This window comes from Mauremys mutica, chromosome 1, assembly GCF_020497125.1.
Source record: "Mauremys mutica isolate MM-2020 ecotype Southern chromosome 1, ASM2049712v1, whole genome shotgun sequence".
NCBI lineage: Eukaryota > Metazoa > Chordata > Testudines > Geoemydidae > Mauremys > Mauremys mutica.
The window spans coordinates 129695358-129715887 of NC_059072.1; the positions used below are offsets into that span (position 1 = coordinate 129695358).

Sequence of the window (20530 nt, forward strand, 5' to 3'; positions counted from 1 at the left end):
GTAAGGGAACAGTTATATCAGTACAAATGTGCTTGTAGTAGTATAGTATGCAGTGTTTTTGTAGACATGTTGGTCCCAGGATATTAGAGAGACAAGGTGGGTGAGGTAATATTGTTTATTGGACCAACTTCTGTTGGTGAGAGAGACAAGTTTTTGAGCTCTTCAGTGTAGGTTATTTCTATGTAGGAAGGGGACTAAACTATAGTGTATCTAAACTAGGGGTTGTTCCAGTATAATTATATTCTTAAAAATCACACACACACAAACCAACATAACTGTATGTAGACGAGCACAATCTCTATCCAGCCAGTTGAAAGCTGTGGTCTTGTGTCTTGTTTAGAGGCAGACACATGCTGATTAGCAAAGCAGTTCACAGTAAGGCGTTGGGGCATGGATGTAACTTTGTATTGCTGCCCCAGACCAATCTCAGGCTTTGCATCCAAATGCAGTTACTGATTCACTAGTCTAGAGGTAGCCAACGTTCGGCACGCGAGCTGATTTTCAGTGGCACTCACACGGCCTGGGTCCGGGGGGCTCTGCATTTTAATTTAATTTCAAATGAAGCTTCTTAAACATTTTTAAAAACTTATTTACTTTACATACAACAATAGTTTAGTTATATATTATAGACTTATAGAAAGAGACCTTCTAAAAACGTTAAAATGTATTACTGGCACGCAAAACCTTAAATTAGAGTGAATAAATGAAGACTCGGCACACCACGTCTGAAAGGTTGTCGACCCCCTCACTAGTCCTTTCCCAGAATCGCTTGCCCTTTGTTCCAGTTTCTTAACATGACCACAGTGTTTCTATCTCCCACAGGCTTGCAGCCAGTTTACTGGAGCAGGGATGATGTGGCCCAGTGGCTCAAGTGGGCAGAGAAGGAGTTTTCTCTGAGGCCGATTGACAGCAACACTTTTGAGATGAATGGCAAAGCACTCCTGCTCCTGACCAAAGAGGACTTTCGATACAGGTCTCCTCATTCAGGTGAGGTTTATCTACACCAGGAAGGATGGAGCCACACGGGGTGCAGGAAAGAGAGGGAAGCAGAGACAGACTCTGGGAAGGAAGGAAGGGAGGGAGGGAGGGAGGAAGAGAGCCGAAAGGTGGGTTGCAGAGACAAGAAAAGACAGCCATAGTTGTTGGGGTGGGAAGGGAAAGACAAGGACAGCTATGCAGACTAGGCCAGGGGAAGAGTGAAACTGTAACGTCCAGTGAAATAAGATCCAAACACCCTTGAACTTTGAGAGAGTTTAGATCCCAATCCAAACTGAGAGTGCCTGGCCCATCTCTAGTTAAAACCCAGAGAGAGACTGCCTGGCAGCAGTTTAGAACATCCAGCCCTGTCCTTTAAAGGCTTATCATTTCACAGACCCAACTACAGTAGGGAGTTAATCAACTGCTCCAGCCTCTTAAGAAGCCTGCATTAGCATTCTGCCTCACGGTTGACTCTGCTGATTGTGCTGCTAAAAGCTTCAGCAAAACTCATCCCTGGGGACCTTTTCTCTCTTTTACAGCTCCTGTGGGCTTCCCATTACTCTGCCCATATTCTCTCACATGCTGGAGTCCAGCCCCAGGCAAAGCACAGGCAGGTGTGTGAATCAATCCGCCTGTTGCCAAATAATTTAGTCATGTACTCACACAGAAGATTCAGAAACATGTGTGTGTCACCTGCCTGTATTTATATTCCCTGCAGTCTGTCGCCTCCAGCATTACAATCACACTGAACCTCCTTCCCCTCCTGTGTCAGGGTTGTTTAACTAAATTTGAATGAATGGTTCTAAATAAAAGTTGTTAGCTTTCTTTTTATGACCGTACAGGGTACCCCTGCTAAATAAAAAGGCTTGTAATTCAATCAGCTACCAGAGATGATCATATAGCTTGAACTGAGTGCCTGGAAAATAGCTGCTATCAGACTTCCAATGTAAAGACACAGGAATACAGATGGTATCACACTAACCAATCGAAACGTGGCGTAGTTCTGAAAGACACTAACCTTGTGACTCCCCGAAGGCACCTCCCTCTACTAGCATCCTCATACAAGATCTGGCCCATCCTTTTTTTCATATAGGCCCCGATTCAGCAAAGCACTTGAACATGTGCTTAAGTCCCATTGACTGCTTAAGAAATAAATAAATAACCTGGGCCAGGACGACTTTTCTGGTGTTTTGTATGTAGCACCCACTATGCTGCATGTAACTGGCCTTCCCTTATCCCCAGCACCAGCTGTCTAGGAGAGACACCTCTCTTGTCCCTGCATATACTGTTACTGCACTTGACGTCAACTGGATTTAAGCATCTGTGGGCTGGGGACTGAGCATTCACGGAGGAGAATCCTTGGCTCTAAAATTCATTTCCTCACTGTGAATGAAGCTCATACTTTGCTGAATGTGAGGCATGATTTTACTGACTACTGATCTGTGAACTCAATTAAAAATTTTATTCTAATTTTTCTATGGTAGCTGTTGACAAACTTTTGAGAAAACATTCCATTCAGGCCTGCTAAATCTATGCCACATACAGCAATAACAGGCACAGAGGTCGCCCTTAAAACTTTTAGATGACTATAGATCACTAAATAACATCATCTCATATTTGAAGTATTTCCCAGATATTCCTGTATTTGAACTATAGGGAAATGAATAATGCCATTTCTGCTCTAATGTTATTTAGTTAGCTAAGGGCTTCCATACACTCAAAAGTTGAACCACTGGCAGGGGCATTTCAGTGAGGGGTGTGATTTTTTTTGTTTTAAACCAAAACATTTATACCATTATAACCCATTGTGTAGATACAGTTATAGCAGTATAAATGTGCTTATACCAGTATAACTTATTCCCCTTCCCTAATGGGAATAGCTATACCAGGATAAACACCATTATACCAATATAACCAATATATCCACACAAGGGCTTGTACTGTTTTGTAGGAAATCAAATCCCTCATGAAATCCCTATATTGGTCTAAAAGCTGTGAGTAGACTAGGCCTAAGGCAAAGGTGGGAAGTTTTTAAGGATGACCACCGTATTCTCCTGGAGTGATCTGGCACAATTTATGTGTGTGTCTCTATCTTGCTCTGTAAAATACAAATTATGTGGTAAAATCCCTCTCTGGTCTCTCATTATGTATTAAATATGGATAAGGTGACAGGATTCTTGAAGCTTCATTTTTAATTAATTTTTCAGGCATTACAGACTCCTTTAAAAGTGCCCCAAAGTCACCCCTGACATAGTAAAGGCAGCCAAGACAGAGAAATAGAGCAAAAAGTCAGACTATGGAAATGAGGATGACTTAAGCTGAAATAGCTGGGAAATAAACAAAAAAGGTTTTGTATCTTTGACCGACAGGTAGAACCTTGGAGGTTTACAGTGGCAAGTGCTGAATATGAAATGGATTTACAGGTGTTATAAAAATAAGAAAAATAACAATAATAGAAAATCCAAGGTCTCCTAAATGCCACTTTAATTAAGACAGTTAAAGGGCCTATGAAAATTAGTTAATATTTCAGACAAAGTACCATTGTTGAATATTGTTCACTCCTGCGTGTGGGGGCAGGAGATAGGCAAAGGGCTGCATGTGGTATTATTAAGATTAATCACACACACCCCGGGGCACTTAGAGTCACCTGCATTTTGTGCTTTGGTTAACTCTTTCTACTTAACTGCTTCATTTTTGAAGCATAAAAGGCAAAAAGCACCTCCATTGTTGCCCAGATGTACCTAGGTCCAGTTGGAGGCAGGGGCAGGGTGGGGTGTCATTGAAAGGTGAAATATTCTCACAGTAAATTAATCACCACATAAACAATCAGTCTTCTGGCAACTGTAATATGCGTTCCTTTAAGGCCACCATATTGTTACCTGCAAACTCTAGCAGTGCTGGGAGTTATTCCCATGCCATGCTGACAGCCACAAGACAATGGGAGTTAGGGGCCTTGCTACCTTCACGGATCTGGGCCTGACTGACCTGCTAAATTTACCGTGGGGAGAATTGATCAACATTCCATTAGATTTCCATAGAATGTCATAACAGCAAAGGAACATCACTGCTACAGCACACATACTAGTGTGGAGGAGCATCAGTGATGTTTTTTCAATGGAATGTATATCTTCTGCAGCATAAAACCTCATTATACAGTAAAACTTAAGGGAGGAAGTGTTGAATAATGGTCAAAGCAGACGGCTCAGAGCCAGGAGATCTGGATGCTTATCGTTGTTCTACCATGGACCTGCTGTATAAGCTTTGCCTGGGTGACTTAAACATTCTATGCCCTTGTTTGCCCATCTGCAAAACTGGGACAATAATAAGAGAAGGTGTGAGACTTAATTAACTAATGTTTGTAAAGTGCTTTGAGATCCTCAGATGGGAGGTGATGTGGAAGTACAAAATCTATCCACCAGACTATTAAGTGCAACTGGACAGAGGTTTATATTGCTCCCCCAACTTTTCACTACTGTTGTCTCTACATGACATGCACAACTTTTGGACTGCCAAGAAGGAGTCTTACTCAGGAGTGAGAAAGATGCAGGTTCATCTTGCAGGCACTTTTGGATCTGAAAATGGCACCCAGAAGCTTAGAATCCATGCATCCAATGGCCAAATGAGTCTTCTCCAAGAGTCTGTAACTTTTCATTTCCTTTAGCCGCCTATTTGTCTTTCAGGTGACGTGCTGTATGAACTCCTTCAGCATATCCTGAAGCAAAGGAAAGCTCGCATGCTATTTTCACCTTTCTTCCACCCTGGGAACTCTATCCATGCTCAGCCAGAGGTCATATTACACCAGAACCACGATGAAGGTAATAACGTCTCTTTTATTACCGGAGGTGTCATTATGTCAGCAGTTTGGATGAGGCCGTCAGGAGGTCTTTTCTTACTCTAAACCAATAAAAATTTCATTTTAAAACAATCTCTCTCCCTTCAGAAGTGGAATAGTCCTTTAGTTGTTAGAATGTTCAGCTGATCCACCAAGCCATTTGGTTGCAAATTCTTAGTGCTTTATAATATTTCAGTCTTTTGCTTGTGTCAATCTCCATTTATTTTCCGCTATTTTGTCTTGCTTCAAAGCCTGTTTAAAAATATACTAGGTGGGGATAACTTTTCTGGAGCTTACATATAAAACCCACTCTGTTGCACAGAACTTTCCTTTCCCTAGTTTTCTGGGAAAGAAAACTCCTTTCCCACCTTATGTACTCTCATTGCACTTGTGATTGGCTGGCTGTAAACTGGGGACTGGAAACTTTGACTTTAGAATTCATTTCCTCTGGTGGATCTAGAGACTTTTGACATGTATGGCATGGTGCCAGGCCCATTTTTTTGGGTCAACTTTTGCCTTAATTGTAAGATTGGTAATTATTTTGTTTTCAGGGAAAGGCTGTTCTTCTTTATGTGTGTGTGTGTGTGTGTGTGTGTGTGTTTCTCTTTCAAATATTGCACCTGCGCCATGTGTTTTTGTAATTAAGCACATTTTATAAATTAACAAATGAATAACTATCCTGACCATTAGATCTTAGGCAGTGGCAAGCCCAAAGAGGCCTATCATAAGCACTATTGTCTTTTATTGGAAAATCCAAAATTCTGAGGTTGAATTGAAATTTCAACACATTGTCACTGTGATCAACACTAGATAGATAAGATAGACACATACATAGCTGGGTAGGTGAAAGAAACATTTGTAGAACTGTTGCTTAAATTTAGTTTGTTTTACTATTGTGATAAAATCTGGAGGCAATATGGACAAATTCACCAGTCTGTTTTCAGATATCTTCCCACGATGCATAACAAGTGGTGCTTTTTTGAATGGATTTGCTTTTATGGCATGGCAGATATTGGGCATTTTTACTCTTTATTAGAGCTGGTCAGAAAATGTTTGGACTTTTTATGATATTTTTCAGATTTGGGGGTTTTGTTTTTCTGGCATAAATTATTTTTTGGAAGAAAACACTTTCCAGGAAAATTTGTGTTTAGTTGAAAACCCAATTTTCCATCCCAAAAACGTTTTGACAGAAAATTTTCAACTCGCCATTCTCTGTATCTCCCATCTTTAATCACAAATAAAAAACAGTCGGATTTCACCCTAGTCCCCGCTCATCCTAGAAGTGCACAATTTTGCAAAATTCAGATGAGGTATGATGCAGGACAGGATTATGGGGCATTGGCAGAGCTCTGTGGGGAGCCTAGGACTGGCATAACAGGAGGTGCTGTAGGGTAGGGCTGAAGGGCACTGGCAAAGCTGTATGAGAATGTCAGGACTAGAATAACAAGAAGGTGATGCAAGTCAGGAGTAGGTTGCACTGGCAGAGCTGAGTGAAGGAAATTTCGAGTTCCTGCCCAGTATACCTGGCTTTAGGCAGAGGCTGTTATTAATTTCTCACTTTCATGAGTCCTGTAATCACACACAAAGGTTTGTTGTTTTTTTAATGGAAAACTGGGAATGGGCCAGGTGAACCCTTTGTGAAATGTGTGTGACGAAGAACATACTGGGAAAATTCCAGGGTTTGAACATTTTGTACTTTAGTACTCAGTTCCTTTGGGCAAAATCTCTTAGGCTGGGGTAGCTAAATCACAGGTGTAAGAAGAGTATAGTTATGATTTTAAGCCTATCCGGTGGTTTAAAGGCTATAGATTTAACGATCTAGTAGAATGGTTCCCACACCAAGTGTCCTTTACTGCACACAACTCTGTCCTCAATGGGATCACTTTTCCACTTATCACTGTACATAATTCCCATTAACAATAAGGGCCAACTCCCACTGATTTCTATGAAAGCAGGAATAAGACCCAAAGTGCCTCAGCGTCTACAAGAAACCTAACCATCTTTATATGCCCAGCATCAGCCAGGTTCTAATGGAAACACTAATCGCCCCTTACAGCGGCCTAAACATCCCAGACTAGCAAAAGAAGGGAATGGTAGATCAGAATGGCGATCCTGAGCTAGTGAGCACCTGGTTTCAATCCTGAGCTACAGAAGATTTCACGGTGTTGTTTGACTAGGCGTTCGCTTGCATCACTGGCTAAACCAAAGCTGATTGCTTCCTTTAAGACCCCTCTCTTAAGGCGATTTGTAGCCCTATTTTACTTGGCCCTTAGAGCACTCAGTGCTGTGATGCTGGTTCCTTCTTCATACTCATTCCCAACCACTACAATTAGCTTCATTTTATTATTTTTATGTTGATACCTATGAAATGATACAAATGTTTTAATTATGGACTCCCAGCCACATACTCTGGGCAGCGAGAGAAGCTCTTTATGCCAAGCATTCACAAGCAGCTAATGAGTGCATCTTGCATACTTTGACTCTCTTGCTGTGCCCCCTTCGTTGTCTCATGTTGCTGCGTGAGGAACTTGCCCAGCTAAATGTTTGCTGCCTTCCTGCATGTATTCTCTTTTTTTACTGTGCTGTGTTCTCTACTGGGTATTCACCCCAGCTTAACTCACAATGACCGATGGAGAGGGGCCAGTAGATTCCTTGGCATGTGACCTTCCTCAAGCTTGATTTTCTTTAAGGCTAGTTTCACAGATATCAAATTGATTTTTGTATCCCTCCCTGAGGAGGTCTCTCTCATTCTCTTTCCCTCTGTAATCTCCCTCTCCCTGTTTAACTCTCTACCTGAGTCTGGAGTTGCTCCCAAGGATCATCATCATTTTAACGTCTGTTATGAAACCAATCCATCCAAAATCAGTAGTGGCCAAGAGTTGCTACGGCCTCATGGCTCTTCACAGCCTCTGCAAAGTGAGTTTAACGGTCAGTTCCCAGTTTGCTCCGTTCCCAGTGTGCAGGCGTTCACATCTCTGACAAAAACGCCACCACAACTGGCGTTGGTTTGTGGAGATACTATGGGCCAAATGAGCCACGGAGACTGAATTAGCCCCTTATCTCTAGTGGTCCCTCAGAATCAGCATTGAGTGACTTGGGATGCTGTGGAGGAAGCTTGCACTGTTGTTGCCTGCACTTGTTCTGAAGCTAATCAGATGGCTTCAGTCACTAGCACTGTCAGTCCAGCAACTTTCCACCCCTTTTCCACCCACCCATCCCTACAGGGAGCAGATAGGCCAGCAACTTTCCACAGCATTCAGTTTACGTTTAAAAAGCTATATGGAACGGATGGTCTGAGGGTGCATTCCAACACAGGCAGATGCATTAACGAATTCATTCTGGCACAAGGTGGTGCAGTGCATGCACAGGAATGTTTAATTTATTAGGGCCGGATTCTGATTCCCTTACACGCAGTGAGAAGCACCTTACCCCATTTGATTTCATTCATTACAGTGGAAGTGCTCACCAGAGTAAAGTGCTTTATTCAGTAAGGGCAGCTGGATCTGACCATCAGTGTGTTTTAACTGCATCAGTTTCCAAATTAAGAGGATGATGAAGGGAATTTAATGTCAAAGTGAGCCCTTTTCTGGTACTATTAGGTTTGATAGAGGAGTTGAGAGGGAGTCCTCTGAGATCCATTGCCCTTCACTAAAGGATCCTTATTGCAACATCCCATTTCCTGGTGAAGGAGGGGGATGAAGGTGCCCCTCTCTGGAGCCTGTCAATGTTGCACAATGTTTCCACCAGAGGTTTCAGTAGAGAGCAGCGTAAGGCATTCCTTCCTGCTCATGGGCTGAGTTCAGTCTCGCTCCAGCTCAGTACACAGACTCAGAAGCACGGCACTGCTACTAGACAGCAGGAGGTGGCTCAGGGGTACCTGACTTAGTCAGATCTTGTAAGGGTTTAATCACTGTAGCATAACCTAAAATCCACTGTCTGCAGTATCCAGTCACGCCCAGAAAAGTACGCATTTGAGAAATAGTACTAGGCCTAGGCATATTTAAAATAGCTGAAATACGAGAGTTTGATAAATGACGCGTGCCATGAGAAATATCATGACCAAGATAATGAACCTTGGGTTGACACAGTTGGAGTTTCTCCTGGGATGCTTTGTGACCTTTGGCAGCTAAAGCAGATAAAAGTGTCAAAGTATCAGTTTTACAAGATTCAAAAGAGAAAGATGCCAGCAAAAGGTCATCCACATACTGTATAAGCACTGACTTACCGGGGAAAACCACATCATCCAGATCCTTCTTTAGGATCTGGGAAAACAGGGATGGAGACTCAGTATACCCTTGGGGTAACCTGGTCCAGGTATACTGACATCCTTTATAAGTAAAGGCAAACAAATACTGACTATCTGGGTGAATGGGAATAGAAAAAAAAAGCTGAACACAAATCCACAACAGTAAAATAAGTGGCTGACGGTGGAATACAAGAAAGAATTGTAGCTGGATTTGGAACCACAGGAAAAGAAGGCAAAACAACAGCATTAATCGCGCGGAGGTCTTGAACAAACCGATAGGTGTTCCTACCTGGCTTCTTTACAGGAAAGATAGGAGTATTACAAGAACTAATCGTGGGAACAATAATACCCTGTTGTAATAAAGACTCTATGACTGGAGCTATTCCATCCTCTGCTTCAGGACGCAGTGGGTATTGTTTGGGTACAGCAAAATCAAATACTTTATTCTTTCTCTAGTAATTACAATAGAGGGAGGGAGTGTCCTAGGAAACAGGGTTGCCACTTGTCCCGGACAGGTCTCTCTCAATTGGTAAACAATTACAACAAGCATTTATACCTTTGTTACAGACAATAGCTAGCAATAATGGAGACAGTAAAAGAGAAACAATTGCATTTGTTTATACATAAGCCTTTCTGCTATCTTATTTGTCTCACTACTAGAAAAAGCAAGCCTGCATATTTGGTTATCATTGCAAGGTCGTAATAACCTTTTACACAGTTTGTTCGTCTGTCTCACATTATCTTGCTTCTACAAATCTCACATCATTAGGGTTACAGCTAGCCTAACTCATGCTAACTAACTGACATGCATTAAGATCCCTTCAAATCCTTGTTAATTATTTCCTGCTTCCACAAGTCTATGAGGAACTCAATGCAATGTCCCTGGTTGCTCTCTCATTTCTCAAGCATCTTTGCTCATATAGCCCAAGAATGGGCATAATGCATTTGAATGAATATGTGGCGGTTTAATTGGGTAGCCCGTAGAAAACAGGGCACTGTGTATGACGTGGGCCAGGTCTGGGGGAAGCAGTTCTAACTAAATGGGTTTTCCTTGGGTTGTGGTTAATGAATGTTAGGTCCCATCTGTGCTCACTGAACATTCTTCCCTAAGCACAATTTAAACTGCAGTCACTAGGCAGGATCTTAAACCAGGCTGTGGTTTTTGACCAATGTTTGAGCAATGTGGGCCTTTCCAAATCAATTGTTCAAACTCAAAGCCATCTTTGGCCACAGTGTACTTTAAACCTATTTTGAAGCCCCATTATTAAACTGTTTTTCATCCAGTGCAGTCAGAGCATAGCCTAGATCTGTAAGTTTCATTTCCTCCTGCCATTTCATTGTTCCTAACCTAACTAGCTACACAAATACATTTTTCTTGTTTATGACCTCAGGTGTGTGAATCATAAATAAACTCCAGGCAGGCATAGCTTCCTCATAGGCATTCACAAGGAAACTGGTGGCTGCTGGCAAATCATATAGGTGCCCATTTTGGTGTGGTGGGGGAGGGCAGAGAAGTCAGTTTAAGGTCACTGAGCCAGTGCTGACTGGAATTGCATCTTCCCAGCAATAGAGCATTGTATGTTTAGGTTTTTGCATGGGTCGGTGCTGATCCCTTTACTGCAGCTTGTGTGGATTCCAGAGTAGGCAAGGAGCCCATAGATTCCTTTCTGCCTGAATAGGGGCTTCAAAGGGCAGTGCTCCCTTGACAGGAGAGAGCAAGGAGAACAAGCCTTCTTAAAGGAGCAGAGTGAATGAGTGAACAAATAAGACAGTCACATTTACCTGTTTTGGTTGTTGACATGTGCCTAACAGTTTCCTGCTCTTATCACCTGAGGCTATTGGCAAACAGGGCTGAAATTTGAGCTTTGTTTTTCTAGATAAAAACCTGTTAGCCTTTGCTCTCTGTTGTATGCAGGGCTGTTGTAGCCGTGTTGGTCCCAGGATATTAGAGAGACAAGGTGGGTGAGGTAATATCTTTTATTGGACCAACTTCTGTGGGTGAGAGAGACAAGCTCTGAGTAAGCTTGAAAGCTCACCGACAGAAGCTGGTCCAGTAAAAGATATTACTTCACCCACCTTGTTTGCTCTCTGTTGGTAGCTTTCTTCTCAGAAAACTACAGCCTAAATCAGCCTAAATCAGTTTCTTTTATGTTAATTGAAGCAAATGTTTTGGTTTGTGGATGTTAACGACCCTTTCAGATGGTATTCTAAATCCATGCTTTCTGAGCTCTCCTTAATTTTAAGGAAAAACAACGAGGAGTCCTTGTGGCACCTTAGAGACTAACAAATTTATTTGGCATAAGTTTTCGTGGGCTAGAACCCAATTCATCAGATGCATGGATTTTTAATTTTAAGGGACACTGCTAGTGTCAAAAAGTCCACCCACATACTGTTTTTTCCAGCATCAGACACTCTAAAAGGTTTTCATCTGAAATGATCCAGCAAGAGAAAAATCTTGGTGGAGACACTTCTAGAGGGTTTATAGGTGGTGATCGGGTGAAAATTAGGCTGAGTATCAGTCAAAACTTCCTGCCAGTGAAGTGTTAGGCTGTGATATTCACAAGGTGATCTAACAGGGTTTTTTTGTTTCCCTCCCTCCCCCCCCCCCAATCTCTGATTTCTACAACTTTATGACTAATGTATCCAGTACTCGTCCCATGTCTTGAGCCACTCTGCTACTGGCTCTGATCTTCAATTTTAAGTTACAGGGTCTGCAGGCAGAGTAACATGAAAGACAAAACATGCATCCAGGTCGTTGTAACATATGCACAGAAACAAAGCTGTTAGGCCTAACAAAGACACGTCTCCCATTAAGCTGCCATGTATGACGTTTCTCTTGTCACCCTCTCTGATTTCCTACTATTAACGAAGTGCTTCCCACCTACGTGGCTTTGATGCTCACACTATTAAATTACTGTAGGAAAGCCAGGTTATGTTGGCTTAGGACAAATTTATGTTCAGTTTTGAAGGTAGCACAAAGGGAAATGAATAATAATAACTTGTACTTACATCAGAGGGGTAGCTGTGTTAGTCTGGCTCTGTAAAAAGTGACAAAGAGTCCTGTGGCACCTTATAGACTAACAGACGTCTTGGAGCATGAGCTTTCGTGGGTGAATACCCACTTCGTCAGACATATTCACCCACGAAAGCTCACGCTCCAATACGTCTGTTAGTCTACAAGGTGCCACAGGACTTTTTGTCACTTGTATTTATATAACACCTTTCATCAAGGGATCTTAAAATGCTTTGCAAACAATAACTGTAATTCTTTTGAAAGGTGAGAGGACTGAGGTTCTGGGAGTACAGACCACTTGTCCAAGGTCACACAGGAAACTCTTTGGAGAGTTGGTAATAGAATGGAGATGTCCTAACCACTAGTTTCCTACTCTCAAAGACAACACTCCCTCCCTCTCAGGTATAATGAAGACTATGTTAAAATGTGTCAATGAGTTTGTAGATTCACAGAGGTGTAGTCCAGAACACACTACATCTAGTATGACCTCTTGTATATCACAGGACATTAAATTTCACTCAAGGGGAGCCCAATAACTTGTGCTAGAGCATATTTTCCAGAAAGACACTGAATCTTGAATTAGGTCCTGTGGTTCTGTCACACTCATCATGATCTATGGTTTTCACCTTTTCTCCCCAGACAACTTTGTCCAGAGACCTTCAAGACCATCCGCAGAAACAGTCCATCACAACCCCCCAACCATTGAACTGTTGCATCGTTCTAGATCGCCTATCACCACCAATCATCGGCCGTCACCAGACCCCGAGCAGCGGTCGCTGAAGTCCCCATTGGACAACACTATCCGCCGCCTCTCCCCAGCTGATAGGGTCCCAGGGACAAGGCATCACCAGGAGAACAACCATCAAGAGCCCTACCCTCTCTCAGTGTCTCCTATAGAAAACAACCACTGCCCGCCTCCTCCTGAAGTACTACAGAAGCCTTCCAGCCCCCGCCAAGAGAACACCAGGGTCATCCAGCTGATGCCCAGCCCCATCATGCACCCTTTGATACTGAACCCCAGGCACTCTGTAGAATTCAAACCATCACGGTTGTCTGAGGATGGGCTACACAGGGAGGTAAAGCCTATCAATTTGTCCCACCGGGAAGAGTTAGCATACATGAACCACATCATGGTGTCCGTCTCCCCTCCTGAGGAGCATGCAATGCCAATTGGAAGGATAGCAGGTAAGTAATATTCTCTAGCCTATGGTCTTCATTCAGAATCTGCCATGCACTAATCTAATGAACCATGTAATATCAGGAGGAAGAACCTTTTGAGCTTCCTTTGGGTTTTAATAATCTTACAGAAGGGTACAGGCATCTTGTAAGCCTCACAACTTCCATTGCACAGGCTGGTAAGTATTACTGAAACCATTATACAGGTAGGTAAGCAGAGGGGCAGAGTTACTTGCTCAAGATTACATAACATGTAATCAGTGGAAGAACTAGGATTAGAATGCTGGAGTCCTGCCTCCCAGTCCCCAGCTCTGCCCACTCCCAATTAGTTTTAAGATTAAACTCTTTGAAATAGAGCTTGCCCTAATGGAGTAGTTAATGGGCCTCTGAATGTTGAGAAACAAATGTTCTAAATTGGCCCAGGGAGGGGAAAGTCCCATCAACAGTGCAGCAAAGTTAGAATGTCTGAAATAAAAGGTTTTATGATAATGTTAATGACCCGTTCTGCAGTTTCCACAAGTCAATTAATGACTGGACAGCACTTTAAAAGCCTTTGGCTTTGTCTCAGACCCTTAAATCCTTTTGCCAGACTTTTACTGACCAGTAAAAACTTCAAAATGGCTCATAATTACTGACGTAATGCCTTCACTATGGGGGAGGTGGGTAAGGGAGGAACGTTCATCTTCAAATTCTACAATTGGCACTGCTCTATTATCTGACCAAAAGGAACAGTTGGCAATGTGTGTGACACTTAACCCAGATTTACTTACCTGGCAATAAAAACAATAATTAATGCAATGCAATAGATTAAGCTAATATAAACAGAACCACCTCCTATCATTCCCCTCCAAGAGAGTACTCCATTAGACATCCAGCTCTTTCCTTGGAGCCTCTTGGGAAGGCCACCACTTTCCTGGGCAAAAATTTTAAGGAATATTGCTTGAGGGACATAGAAGAGATGTCCCACTCACAATGGGGTTTGAGCCTGTAAAATACTGAGGAACTGCTGGAAGGTGACTTGAATGGGAATTGGAGGCACTCTGCATTATCTAGGGAGTGCTGAGCATGTTGTAGGATCAGACCCAATCTTAAGAGGTGGCCATTCTGGCTCTCCTCAGAGAGAGCTACTTTGTAGGCCTCTCTGCTGTACCTCATTACTAGCACTGTCCCTCTTTACAGATTCAAATTTACCTCCATCCCACACAAACCTCAGGCATTGTCTCGCTTTTGTTATCGTAAATAACTGACATCACATCTGCTGAATCAGGAAACTGAGGTTACAGAAAATGTTTTTTGTGCGTAAAAGAGAACTGTAAATAGATCAAGGTGGGGGGAAATCCAACCGCTTTAGAAATATATGCTGAATGCCCCAAATAACCAAGTGAAGAGGACATTCCACACATTTATGCTAACATAAAACTTCAGAAAATAAATGTAAGGTTTGCAATGTCTAGGCCCAGTGAGGGGCACAGGCTTGTATTTGGTATCAATCCCAGTTGTCCCTCATTTTAAGGCCTCACTCAGTCCCAAAATTCCTTGCAACAGATTTGGGGGCCTCTTCACTTTTATAGTTAATAATTATTTACATCAGAAACAAGGAATCATTGATTAATGAATTTTAAGGTCAAAAAGTATCATTATGATCATCTAACCTAGTACATAATGTAGACCATAGACCTCACCTTGTTGAAAGAGAAGTTGCAGAATCATTTACATTACAAGAATGAATCCCACCGTATTTTAAGTTTCCTGCCGGAATGACTTTCTTATCTCTCTTCTTTTGGGTGTCATCAGACATTGTGTCTCACATTTGGCCTGTAGCAGGTTGACAGGTATGCATGGTGTAATGTCAGAGCGGGCACTCTGCTGGTGATATTATCTTAGGACTCTACCATCCTGGAGACTTCAGGCTGTGCAATGGGGGTGAGGGAAATCTTAAGGTTTGGGTTAGGTTTGTTTGTTGGAATAGTGTGCATTCTCTAAAATAGTTTTTAAGTTCTAAGATAAGATATAGTAAAACTTTGGAAAACTCTGTAATGTTTTAAAATAAAACAAAATTCCCCGTACTACAGTCAGCCAGCTCTGGTCTCATATAGGTTCTGTGATGGGTGTGATATCCCCAAAAGAAAGCATGCTGGGCATTGCAGTAAGCGTCAGAACTAGTGTTGTGTACTTTGCTCTTTACCCAACTAACATAATGTAAAGGAACTACCTGTGTACAATGGGGTCGAAATAACCATGTTTATGATTATATACAACATGCAAGACCCTAGCTATTTATATACTGTGATGCTCTGGCAGAGTTTGGATAGTTTCTGAAACACAGGGAGGGCCACTATAGGCTCACAAACTCTTTACAGTGGATACATCTGAATTCCTGTTCACTACAGCCAGATACTACTCAGTGCAAAAGCACAAATGGCCTAAGGTTATACCTATGGAAGTCAAAGGAAGTAAATTTCACTATTAACTTCAATGAGAGCATCACTGGGCCCAATAGGAAAATGTTCTGGTAATAATGTGATCCTTCTACCTGTCTGGAGTACTTGGCATAAAGTCATTTAATTTTGAACACAATCTGTTTCTATGTCAAGATTAACCCCTTATCAGTTTGAGTTTCCCTCTCTTCATAATACCACTAGTGTCAGGTTAGGTGCTTTGTATGTTGAGAGATATGCTGCTTTGACTTAACAAAAGAACCTTGAGAATTATAATAATAATAAAATAATAATAATAATATCATCTAACTTTTATATGGCACTTTTCTTCACTAGATTGCAAAGCACTTTACAGAAGAGGTCGATAGCTATTCGATTCTATATAGGTTTTTTTACTATGCTCATCACCATAGTATCTGAGCACCTTTCTACAGATGGCGAAACTGAGGCAAAGATAGGTGAAGTGACTTACCCAAGGCCACCAAGCAGGCTTAGTGGCAGAGCTGGGAATAGAACCCTGAGTCCCAGTGCAGTGCCCTATCCACTAGGCCACAATGCCTTCCCAGTATATACTCCCCAAAGCAACACCGAGGAACTAAAAATACTCCAGAAAACCATTCTAAATCCTTAGTGTTGTGAGTAGGTTAGTGAACAAAGGAGGGTCTTCTCAACTATTCACAAATAGATAAGGGAGTGCATAACATGAAAAAAGGGCAAACAGCTTCAGAAGGGGTAGAGTTGACCCATGGTGACTATCTAGGCAAACATGGCATTTTTGCATGGAGAAATGGATTTTGCAGGTGATCATTGTGTCCCTGAATGCGCAGGAAGAATCCATTACCCCTGCGTGTAGGTGCTAGTGCAGAAAAAATGTCTGTGCAACTGTGAGCATGCTCTGTGCCCACAGGTAGAGGCTGGGAGTCTGCAAATGAGTCTGTTAAAATAGAGACCGCTCTAAAAAAATGTCATCCCCAAAATAAAAACATACTTAAATTTTAATATATCAGAGGCCAAATTCCACCCTGGTTTACTACTGTGACTCCCACCTCCCACTACCGTGAGGTTACAAAAGGTGGGAATCAGAGCAGAATTTGGCCCTAAACCCTCTTCATTTAAAATTTAACACCCGCTCCCCCCCAAAAAAAGAAAAACCTATACACAGTTAGTTGTTGCTGAAAAGAAAATATTTTCCTTTGCCATTATCCACAAACATCCTGTTTTCAGAAACCTAATCAATAGAACGCTGGATGCTCTGTCAGACAAAATAATGACCTCCACCTGCTGGATGATTAATCTGTTTTACAAATTTGTGTAACATCATTTCTCAAAATAGTAATTTGACTGATGATAAAACACTTTCTCCTTTCAACAAACGTTTTAAAATTGTAGGGCCCAATTCCCATGTGCTGCTCTGAAAGGGTAAAGGGTTCTTAAAGTGGGCATATATGCTACACTTACACTCCATTTAAGGCCCCATTATGCTACCAAGAGGGTAAGGAGGCCTTAATTTGCATGAAAATCAGGTCCATCTATCTTCTATTTATGCAAAACATGGGCATATTTCTCACTGTCACTGGTGTAAATCAGGAATAACTCCATTGAAGTCAATAGAGCCACATAAGTGTATAAATAGTGTGAGATCAGAATCAAGCCCTACAGCTGTATCTGTAGTTTTATTTTTTTTTACATGTTTCAGTGAGACACTTCAATATTCAATAGACTGTGTAAAATTAATCCTGTGAGTGTATAATAAAAAACAGGGCTTTAGAAGCTCTGGAGTTAATACTTATTCAAATATACTGGGAAGGTATGATCTAACTATCTACGGCTAGATTGTGCTTTAAAGGCACTTCCACATGGCATGGGCATGGTCAAGGGGCAGTGTCTTGGTGGGAGCTCCTGCAAGCATTGTGCCTATGGGGGACACAATACCTATGATGGGAGCATGGGCCACTGCAGGATAAAATCCTGGCACTCTTGAAGTCAATGGGACTTGTGTTATTAACATCAACATCAACACCAAGATTTTACCCCCAGTACCTACTAAATTAGTGCACAGCATGCCCTCTCTGCATATGCACAGGGCCTGCTCAACTGGCTGATGCAGGTGGACATAAGAATGGCCATACTGGACTAGACCAGTGGTCTATGTGTGGCTAGAATCAGATACTTAAGAGGAAGATGCAAGAAACCTGGCAATATAAATTGTGTAATAATCTGCCCGCAGGGGAAATTTCTTTTGTCAATTAGAGGTTGGCTTATGCCTTGAAACATCCCTCGTGGTTCATGTGGATGTTCTTATTCCTCGTATAAATGTCCATTGCTGCTCCCAAACCTCTTTGAGGCGCCTCAAGTCACTGTAGCGCACCTTGGAGCAGTCAATGAGCTCCCAGTGTTATTTTGGGGAGTGGCTGTGTTTTGCTATAGCAGCTCTCCAGGGAAGAAAAGTGAGTTCATTAATCCACAGCACAAACCCCACGACATGATGTTCACCCTTACCTCTGAGCTTGAGATTTTGGAAAGTGATGACATCCCTTTACCATACTTTTTCCATGGCTCCTCTGTAGTATAACTGAGAATTAGGAAGTATAGTTTCTGTGAGAGGGGGTGTGATGGAGGGTGGCAGGAAGCAGTCTGATAACCTAGAATTAGGTTGTGCTGGACCATCGTCATGGACCCAACAACTTCCTGTGGCTTTGGCCACCACAGGAACTTTATGGTAAACTCTGGACTGTGGAAGGCTGCCTGACGGTATACAGCAAAAGAGGTACATCAATTTGTGCAGATAGTTTGGAAGCTCCAAACCATGCTGTGTATTGATATTCAAGCTCTGAGTAGGTGGGCTTCAGAGTCCGAGCCACAACTTCAAAGCATTGTCTGCACAGTTATTTTTAGAGCACAAGTGTGAGCCCTGCTCAGGCAAGGAGACCCTGTTTGGTCCAAAATGCTATGTAGACATACACTATTGGCATGCAGTGCTTATCAGCCAGGTTACCATAGCAACTGGTCTCTGTTTAGCTTCGTGGACTGACTGGTGTGTTTCTCCATTTCCAGGAGTCTTGAGGACAAGCAGTGTTATATGTAAGCTGCTGTGAGGCACGACTTCCACAACATCAGTGTGTTAGATCACTGCAACTGAATAGTGTAGTAATTCTTTTATAATAGCTGCCAGGTTCTGTACTCTGCTAAAGCCATGAGAGTGGGTTCTACTCCCAGCTCTGATTTGCAATCTCTGCCTCAGTTTCCCCATCTGTAAACTGAGGATAATGCTTATCTCACAGGGTTGGTGGAAGGCACCTTCACTAACCAACCTGTGTGCTTGCTGAGGGGGAAGTTTAGTTCAGTGCAGAAGGCCAGTGCATGGGCTATGCGCGATTCATATTCCACTTAAGACTACAAAATAGAACTTAAAATGTGCATAAGCCATGTGCTAGTCCTCTGCAAAAGGATGAATTTCACCTGGAAGTTCAGTAAGGACCTGATTTCTGGATTTCCTACCCTTTATATTCCTCTAAGGGGGTTTATAAACAGTAATTTTAAAAAATAAACAAACAATTGACAGTATATCTTTTAAGAAAGTTTGAGCTGTAAACCCATGAATGTTGATTTTTTTAACTTTTATGATGAACTGAAAAGCTTATTTTTAAAAAATAAGAAAAAGGAAATAAACTGATTAAGATCCCAGATCAGTGACAGTAGATGTGTAGGTTTAAACATTGCAGATCAACACATTTCAAAAAGAAAAGAGCTAGTAATCAGTTCTTCTTTAACTTACCTGCCAAGACTTGAGTTCAGGGAGTCTCCTTTTTCTCTCTCTTAGGTCTCATTTACACACATATTTTGTACCAGTCTAAATATCTCAATTAGGGGCTGATTTTTTCACTTAATTAGTTATACTGGTACAACTCCCCTAGCGTGGACACAGTCATACTGGTATAAAAGCGCATTATACCAGTAGAGCTCATTCCCCTTTCTGTACAGGAATAAGCTCCATGAGGCTATGTCTATACTACGGCGGTAAGTCAACCTACGCTACACAACTCCAGCTACTGGAGTCGACGTACCTTAGGTTGAGTTACTGGGCTCTACACCGTGGGGGGTCGACGGGACAAACTCTCCCCCATCGACTTAACCTTACTCTTCTCGTTGACGGTAGAGTACAAGGGTCGACTGGAGAGCGATCTGCAATCGATTTGGTGAGTCTTTACTAGACCCGGTAATCGACCTCCAGTGGATCGATCTCAGAGCGTGGGTTTTAGCCCATGAAAGCTTATGCCCAAATACATTTGTTAGTCTCTAAAGTACCACAAGGACTCCTCATTGTTTTTGCTGATACAGACTAACACAGCTACCACTCTGAAACAGATCTCAGAGCGTCGTTCCCATCTGTAATGTAGACCTGCCCCTTGTATTAGTAGCTTTATACAGGTGTAACTGCTTCCACACTACCAGGATTGTACTGATTTAATTATATTGGTCAAGTTTTAACAGTACAACTTTTGTGTGCGGACAAGCCCTTAAAGTAATTGATATCATTAGCTCTTAGACCTATGTAAGGAATGCACCTTCCTGCTCTGCTTTCAGTATTTGCATTATACTAGTGCCTGTAGGCACCACATAGGATCAGGGCCCCATTGTATTAGCTACTGTGTAAACACATGAGAGACAATCCCTACTTCAAAGGCTCACAGACTAAATAGTCAGCCAACGGCAAGCGGGGCAATAGAAACACAGACGGGTGTAGTGACTTTCCCAGAGTCACACAGCAGGTCAGTGGTAGAGTGGAGAATAGAAGGTCCAGCTACACCATACCACAAAATGAAAGCATGTTTTAACCCCCTCTGTGT

The 20530-nt window shown here is 42.2% G+C and overlaps 1 protein-coding gene across 4 annotated transcripts in view; it reads left to right on the forward strand.

The window, feature by feature from the left end:
- Window positions 1-20530, forward strand: part of ETV6 (ETS variant transcription factor 6) — a 171355-nt gene that overhangs the window by 129241 nt on the left and 21584 nt on the right. For all 4 annotated transcript variants that reach the window (XM_044998555.1, XM_044998563.1, XM_044998545.1 and 1 more), the window contains 3 exons: window positions 823-987; window positions 4659-4793; window positions 12709-13254. In XM_044998555.1, coding sequence (XP_044854490.1) covers window positions 823-987; window positions 4659-4793; window positions 12709-13254 — 846 coding nt within the window. The remainder of the gene's footprint in view (window positions 1-822; window positions 988-4658; window positions 4794-12708; window positions 13255-20530) is intronic.